The sequence below is a fragment of the Thunnus maccoyii genome, chromosome 2 (genome assembly GCF_910596095.1).
Source record: "Thunnus maccoyii chromosome 2, fThuMac1.1, whole genome shotgun sequence".
In the NCBI taxonomy this organism is placed as follows: Eukaryota; Metazoa; Chordata; class Actinopteri; order Scombriformes; family Scombridae; genus Thunnus; species Thunnus maccoyii.
Genome location: NC_056534.1, coordinates 26,154,973 through 26,163,719, shown reverse-complemented (window position 1 = coordinate 26,163,719; position 8,747 = coordinate 26,154,973). Strand labels below are relative to the sequence as shown.

At 41.6% G+C, this 8,747-nt stretch overlaps 1 protein-coding gene across 1 annotated transcript; it reads left to right on the top strand.

The window, feature by feature from the left end:
* The first annotated feature begins 406 nt into the window (after positions 1-406).
* On the top strand, positions 407-8,403 carry LOC121888230 (E3 SUMO-protein ligase CBX4-like). The gene is made up of 5 exons (XM_042399664.1): positions 407-1,131; positions 1,333-1,376; positions 1,983-2,048; positions 4,296-4,362; positions 5,642-8,403. Exons 1-5 carry the CDS (start codon positions 1,063-1,065, stop codon positions 7,112-7,114), a joined length of 1,719 nt encoding a protein of 572 aa, XP_042255598.1. The 5' UTR covers positions 407-1,062; the 3' UTR covers positions 7,115-8,403.
* The last annotated feature ends 344 nt before the right edge of the window (positions 8,404-8,747 follow it).

Genomic DNA, 8,747 nt, shown 5'->3' with positions numbered 1-8,747 from the left:
CCATGGCCGACTTCCAGCCGCTCGGGAGACAACATAAACAAACCATGAAACAAACTACAGTAGTAGGATTTCACTACTTTTTCTTGTTCTTTACTTGAAATGTCAGCCTCTCAAATACATCAATGCACATTTGAGCCGTAAGTGAATTATGCAAACAACACATGGAAAAACCTTAGCAACACCTTTAGCAACCAAGGTTATGGAATGGAAAGCCATTTACGGGCATGTTCAATGATCTGATATCAGCTCATCTGCAAGGTAGAAAAAAAACGCCACAAACAAAGTGTTGAGAGCAGGTTGAAGCCTTGGCTTTTGACTTGCAGGGAGGATTTCTACACATGTTAACCTCAAGTTTTGGAAATTTGACCATGTTTAACATAGATATCTGACATCATAACAGTATAAAAATAACAGAAGACTACAAAAAGCATAATAGGTCCCCTTTAACTGATGTCTCAATAAGATAATAAGCTAAATGTGTTATTTATGCAGATACTGGCTAAAGGTTAAATAATAGGTGATAGTAATAGAAATAAAAAAGGCTAACCAGTCTAGAGAGAAGGTCAAACAATAAAATGGCCTACAATAGTAAAATTCACATAGTCTATAGGCTACCACAAGTTGTTGCTATGGTTCCATACTCCTCAATAAATATCATACCATAATATATCACTTTTCATTTTAAAAAAAAACATGCTTTTCCTACAACGTAGCTATTTGCTGACGTTCATGTGCTTTCGAAGTCGTGATTACACTTTTTCCGACAGTACTTGAAAGCAGCAAGAAAACAAACTCCGCCCCTATTACCTCCCTCTCGTCTGACGTCACGCCAACGGCTATTTGCATCAAGTGTTTTGTAGCTGCAGCTTCAACTCGCCTGCAGAAGGAGTCTCTCAGAGGACGAAAGCGAGGGAAGAGGCGCAGTGAAAATATCGAAGGAGGAGGGGGGCTCTTGTGTTTCACATCAGAGGAGCGAGAAAAAACGGCCTGGACGCGAAGATAAGGTGTCGGAAACCAAAAGCAAGGGAGAAAAACAGAGGGCCGCTTCTCTTATATCGGAAAATGGAGCTACCCGCCGCGGGAGAGCACGTCTTTGCGGTGGAGAGCATCGAGAAGAAGCGCAGCAGAAAGGTTTGTCATAAGAGCACTGAAGGACATTTTTAATGATTGCACATGGAAGTGAGGGTGTTTTCACTTTGGCTTTTCTTCTCACTCCGATGGATACATGCTTTTTTCTCACAAGATAATTTCTAAGATGACGGTGCAATGCAGAGTGCATTGCGCTGCGTAAAGTAACGTTACGCTGATTATCCCGTTTCTGTCCATTCACAGGGGAGGGTTGAGTATCTGGTCAAGTGGCGAGGATGGTCTCCCAAGTAAGTCACCTTATTAAATATAACAATAATCATGATGATGACAACACAACATTCGAAACAGAAGTGTGTGTGTGTGTGTGTGTGTGTGTGTGTGTGTGTGTGTGTGTGTGTGTGTGTGAATGTGTGCAACCGCGTGAACGTGGCCGCGCTTATGGGCGGTTGCGCGTTCTTGCTTTGGCCGCCTGACGCGTTGGCCTCGATGATGAATGTGATTGTACAATGTATGCAATCCCCATTGTGCCAATTAAAGGAAAACAAGTCTATAACTGAACCCTATGTTTAAGAAATGCACATATATCTACAGTTGAGTGGAGGCTGAGCCATTGTATCCTCCTCCCCCCTACAGCCGTGCGTAAAAGTTACTCGTGATTTATTACACGTGCATCCACAGGGACTGCAAGTGTCTCAGCATGTTGTTTACACATGTACACGCCTATGAGTTATGGGAGAATGTAGAAATTAAAGATTGGGGCGATGGCCAGTTCAGGGACGTTTTGTGGTTTTGATGCAGAAATCACCTGCTATCCTCAGTCAGTGCTTATTGATGTCAGCCACTTTTTGACAGGCCTGTGTGTCCTCACTGTTTGCTGTCTTCTCTCTGATTAGATACAACACATGGGAACCAGAGGAAAACATTCTGGACCCAAGACTGCTTGATGCTTTCCAAGACAGGTAAGTTTAGAGTTGGATAAACCTGCCTCACAAGTGGTGAGGTCAATAATGTACCTCACACAGTACCATGACCAAACAGGTTTCAATTCACAATTTCCCACATTTCCAGTTATTGACATTACATGGATTGTCTGACTCATCAACATGTTTTAAGTGGGAACTCTCTGTGTGTTTGTAGTTATGTCACACTATCAAGATAATCCCATGTTGATAATAAACTGTCTACACAATGGGCCAGTTAAAGGTGCATATCAAGCACGTAGGTTAGGTTTGGGATAGGATTAAAACTGTTGTCATCAGAGGGTCAGATAAGGGTTAAACTCAGGTCAGGCTTACCATAATAAGCTGTGACACTTTGTTGAACATCTACGTTTTGTTACCTGATAGTTATGTGAGTGTCAGCATCAGGTTATCATGCTTAAGCCTTACCTGCTGTTCCACCGTTCACTCACCAGATGCACCTGTGTCATCTTCAGTAGAACATGGCAACCAATTGTTTTAACCAATAAACCAAATGTTTATTGATTTTCCAAAATAATGAATTTACCAAAACAAAAGTTTTTTTTGGCTGAATGCTAATTTTTTTTCAGACTTTACTCATATGCACCATTATTTAAGTAGATACGAACCTAAAGACCCCCTCCAGAAATGTTTGAAGAATAATAAAACAATTAATAATTTATGTCTGAAATGGTTTTTCTCAAAAAAAGTTCAATTAATTCATTAAAAATTCAAGTCACATCTCCTCATTGAAAAATTCAGAATCAATGAATATGTAAATTTCAAAAGTTGCTGCTAAACACATGTTCAGATGTCCCCTACTTCACTGAAAAGTCAGTTCTCAGTGTATGTGCGCTGGACAATGATTGGCTCCAAGCCAGCTGTAATGTCACAAAATCATCTTGTACATACACATCTCAAAGTCAGATTTAAGGTGAGCACTGTACACTGAGAACTCACTTTTCAGTGAAGTAGGAGACATCTGAACATGTGTTCAGCAGCAACTTTTGAAATTTTCATATTCATTGATTCTGAATTTTTCAATGAGGAGTAGATGTGACTTGGATTTTCATTCATCTGTTTTCAAAGATGAATGTGAAAACAGCCTTCCAGTGTCAAACAGAGAAAGTCAAACATCCAAGTGAAGCAACAAAGCAAAACACATTTTTGAGCGGACAGAGACTATTAATTATGCTGCACATCTTTTCTTAATCTGTTCCTGATGTAGTGGAATGTCAAAAGGGAAATTATTAAAGTGAACAGAGAACTAAATAGTAGTGTAGAAATTGTTATAAATCAGTGGTGCCTGCAGAATATAACCTCCTGTCCCCTATTAATAAAGGGCCCTGTGTCCACGGTTTTCAAAGTGGTCCTCCATGGTGAAATTAGCTGCTTGGCTAATTCCTAAATAGTCTGTTGAGTGACTGTCCAGACAGCTCCATGTGAAGGACAAAGTAATTGAATTTTTTAAACGCATGGTGTGTTAAACTGTCACTGGCTTTCCTCTTGGCCTCCCTCAGCTTTTGCTTACAGCAACCTCTCAGGCGCAGGTCACACATTATAGCAAAACATCGACATCACTCTGCGTCTGTTTTTGCAATTACCTCTCTCTCTCTAAAGCGGAGAGATTTTATTGAAACTAATTGCGTGTCTCTCCGGGGAGCCAAATCGTCTGAATACCAGGCTATGAAAATACACTGAGTCGTCATTGTAATTAGATGTGAGGGAGGAGGGTGGGGGAGGGGACTGACATCACTCCTGTCTGCGGTATTGAGTTACTGCCTTGGAGAGACTTGATCGGAGACTGAGGAAAGCTAAGGAAAGTCAAAGAGGGGCTGGCCTTTATCTTCTAGTGTATTCACAATAGAAGATAAAGGTGTTAAATCAGATATTTAATGTTATTCAGGGAGGAACAAGCCTAAGTTGATGCCACTGTTTAGCCTTTTATTGCAGTGAGGACTGATCATAATTAGGTGTTAAATATTTGATACAGTGTAAAGAAAGATTAGGATATTGTGAGAAGGTAAATACATATTATGATTGAAATGAAAATCTTTTAAAACTCCTTGAATGTGTGTTGAATAAATGGCACTTGGCATCAGGAAGTGTAACTCAAACCTGTAACATGGGCTCAGTGTTTTCTAATTGAGCCTGAGGAGGACACCCGTAACGTTGTGTTGCCATGCAACAGCGACTCATCTCTGTGAGATGGTTTCACTGATTGGCTGCTGTTTTCCTCTCCCACAGGGAACGTCAAGAGCAGCTGATGGGATATCGCAAGAGAGGACCCAAGCCCAAGCACCTACTGCTTCAGGTAAGAAAAGAAGAATACTTTATACTTCGCTTGATTATCTATAATGTACATGATGAATTACAGTTATGCTTAAGATTTGTTTTCATGCATGATTCCCTCACAAATGGGCCTGTATTATAAAAAAGTATTATAAAACAATGTGAAATTTCTACAATAAGGCTTATTTAAAGGGTTACTCCAGCAATTTCATATTAGACTTCCATAAAGTGTGGGGACTCAAAAGACACAGATTTAACAAAGAATGGCCACAAGAGAGGCCAAGATTTTGAGTCTTTAATAGGGGTCAAGCTCTATAAATGCTGGATCCTACATTTCCCATAATGCAACTCAAAAGTGTCTTTTGTTAGTCCCTCCCTGCCTGGTAAATGCCCACACCCTTCAAACTCAACACCTCTAGTTTGTAATGCAGGTTTTTTGTTATAAATTTGTAGCTTTCAAGCCCGAGCAAAGACAACCCTGATGACATCAACAGGGTTATTTTCTCAGACTTTAGAAAGCTCCTTCCTGGACATTATACATGGACAGAAGATATGTGTTTTCATCCCCGCCCCGACAAGTAAACTGAACTTTATGGGTAAAATTGGTGACATGCCCCTTTAACTGCGGTGTTGAGCATTGAAAATTAGAATATATGTTACGCGCAACAAAATATCTGCATTAGATTTAAAGGGGCAAGTTCCCTGACTTAACAGTTGTAGCTAAATGACTGTGAATCGTACATTTAGCGCATCAATCACCACTCCAAAAGGCCAGGGGAATCGCTCAGAGGACTGCTTTTGTCCCTCTCAGGAGGGTGTTTGTGGTAACACATGGGATAAAGTCAATGACGGGACACAAAGCAGCCAGTGACATTCCTCCAAGCTGAGGTCACAGCCACAGGAGACACTTTGAAATGTCATTCTAATGGCCAGGCCGGTGGCTGAAAGAGCTGCTCATGAACTGTAGGAGGGCTGTGTGAACATGGACGAAGGCCCCTGAAATAAATGTTGCAGTGGTTCGGGCCTCAGAAGAGCCCCTGCACACATTCCAAGCACCGTTGTGCACGGTGCAGCTCATGGGCCCCAAATGAACCATAGCTTTTTGTTGTAGGCTGACATAGACACATGTATAGATACTGTAGACAGTTGAACCATTAATCAGATTCCCTACAAAGAGGGATGCCCCTTATTTTGGATAGTCATGTAAAAGCAGAAGAAATACCCTAATTCTTCATGTAATATTCATTGAGATATATATTTTTGTGCTTTTCTAAAACACTAATGACCGTCTGGTTTCACAGGTCCCTTCTTTTGCCCGGAGATCCAGTATTCTAGCTGACCTTCATGAGGCATCTCTGGACGACGACAGCTGTCAGAAGACCAACCCCATTCAGATGCTCCGTCCCCAGAGCCAGCAGTACCAGCTGAACAGCAAGAAGCACCACCAGTACCAGCCGCTGTGCAGGGAGCGCGAGGCCGAGCAGCAGGCCAACGGCAAGAAGTTCTACTATCAGCTCAACAGCAAGAAGCACCACCACTACCAGCCGGGTCTCAAGGTGCACGAGCCCATGTTTGCTAAGCCCAGAGAGGTCAAGGCTCCGGAGCTGTCCAACAAGGGGTACAACCTTCCCCCTGTGCTGCAGCAAAAATGGATCCGGGACAAGGACTCTGGCTGCCTGACCAAAGTAAAGGATATCACCATGGAGCTGAAGAAGCTTCCAGCAGACCTCAACGGGCACAAAGAGCCGGAGAAGGTAAAACCCAAAGAGGACGCCCCACCGCAGTCTAATGGTGTCAGCAGCAGCAAGCTCAAGATCGTGAAAAACAAAAACAAGAACGGGCGGATTGTTATTGTCATGAGCAAATACATGGAAAACGGAATGCAGGCGGCTAAGATTAAAAATGGTGAATCTGAAACTGGCGGAAAACCACAGCAAGGAACAGACAACAGTGTGGAGAACCACCTTGAGAAGATGAAGCTCGTCAAAAAGCTGGGCCTCATGAATGGATTTGCAAAAAACCCCAAAGACAAACCAACCCTTTCCAGCGCTGGATTTAAAGGAGATTGCCCCAAAGAAAAGGAACAGTCCCCTAAGATGGAGCCAACTGTGACGGAACAGGATAAACATGTCGAGGTCAGGGGTCAGGGGCAGCTTCCAGCGGATCAGCCTTTACAATTGACAACCAAGCCTAATCTGGTCTCCTTGCCTTTGGATAGGGGAGTTCCCTCCTTAACGGACAAAAGGGGAAGCCAAGGTGGATTTCAAGGACTAAAGCGACACCTCTCTGACACAGGCAGTGAGGAGCATGGGAGTAGTAAGAGGTTTTTGAGCTCTAGGAGTGTCAGTGCTCCTAACACGGTATCTTCACCCACCCAAAGCATCAGCATAGACCAAAACATTCACCAGTGTCACCTTGGACAGCAGGGCTGTGGGTATGTAGACCAAGAGGAACCCATTGACTTGAGAATTGTGAAGTCCAGGCCTAAAACTGCAACTTCCACAGTGACTCAGGCTGAAACTTTCACACAACTTGAAACACACACACAAGCTGAAACACAAACACAGGTGGACACACAAACAGAAACTCAGCCCCCGGCTGAAACACAAAAAACTGTAGATGAGGAGAAAATCGAGTCACTGTCTGTTTCTGACCACGAAAAAAGAAAAGAAGAGTCATTTCCTTCTTTCCAACCTTTCCTTGGAAATATAGTCATTACAGACATTACTACGAACTGCCTCACAGTCACATTTAAGGAATATGTGACAGTTTAACTGTAACTGTGTACCAACTGTGTAACTGTACAAATGTACATGAAATATATTTGTATTTTCAGATGCTTGAATGTACAAACGAACCCTTGATGTTGTTTTCTTTTTGTATAGTTTAGGAGAAAAAAGCATATTTGGATCTTTTATTGCATTATTTGCATATTTCTTCTTCTAAGCTCTACCTGTTGTAATTTCTGGAGATTTTATCACATGCAGTATCTAATTGCAGCTATTTCAAACTTAGTTTAAAAAGCAAAATTAGATGAAATAAATGCCGGAAGTTTAATTGAAGATGCACTTACGTAATTACTTACCTACTTGTAAATACTCTTCACTTTTCTATGGATGTAATTTGATTTATACACTCAACTGTCTACATTCTCAGATAATGTTAAACAAATGTGGGCTATATGGAGAATTTTGTAAGGAAGAAAAATTATATTGAATATTGGTAAATTACACTGTGTCTGTCTGCGTGTGTGTGTGTGCGAGTGTGTGAATGAGTGTGTGTGTGTGTGTGAACAGATGGACAGATTTAAACAAGGATGCATGCTGCTTGGACAGATTATGCCATTAGGCATGCTTAAACAAGCAGATAAAGAAAAAATAAGCGCCTTTCTGTCAATAAATGTAATTTGCATTGTTGAAGAGGAGGATGTTTTTTTAAAAGAAAGAATATTAATGGTTAATGTTTGATATATGCTCCTATTATTTGGTCTCTGTTCAAAGTGTTTTTGAGTCATGCATCTGGAGATCTGATACTGAGCACAAGTCACTTCCATTACAACGTTAGATATACAACCATTTCACCATATTTATTTCATGTTTTGCAGCTGTTCAGTGACTGCAAACAGCTCACAAGAACTTTTGTTCATTTGAATTCTATCAGTCACAAACCTGTGTTAACACTGCCAGTTGAGCTGTGTAATCCAACAGATTAGTACCACCAGCTGGGTGCTCCATGATTCAGCTTTTCATATTCCTGCCTCTGGCGCCCTGACATGCTCTGTGTGGGCTGCACAGAGTTTTTATCACTTTAAAGGATTGTAAAAGCACATATTCCTGTCATGATCAGATCTGCTCCCCTTGGGTTATACATCCATGCCTCCTTGTGTGTCTTTTTTTTTTTTTTTTTTTTTAAATATCCCTTCCAGCACTGTGTGGTCTGAAAATCCAGAGGTGCATTGAACTGTGAGAACATTGATCAGATGCACTTTTGATGTTTTGTGTGCAGACTAAGTGAAGGCTTCCTATGATACATTTTGCAATAATAAAATTGTTTGCAAGTGGTATTTGGACTTGTGTGTGATGTCTTTCTTGCTATACTTTTATACATTATCTTATCTCTCTTATACACTAGCCTACCAGCCTTTGTTGCTGTCCTGAAAAGAAACCTCGTGGCTGGTGTCCTACATCACATGTGATCTCGGTTTCTCACGGAGAATTGAGGATTTTAAAAGGAGAGGGCGGCTGCTATAATACGCTTAAATGACTGATGTTACCTCAGAAGTTGCTAAATCTGTGCATGGGTCTATTTGTGGCCCTGTATGTGTGTGTGTGTGTAGGCTGCGGGCCGTGAGGATTATTACAGAGCCTGTGAGTTTATTTTCAGATGGGCATCATCTAACCCTGCAGG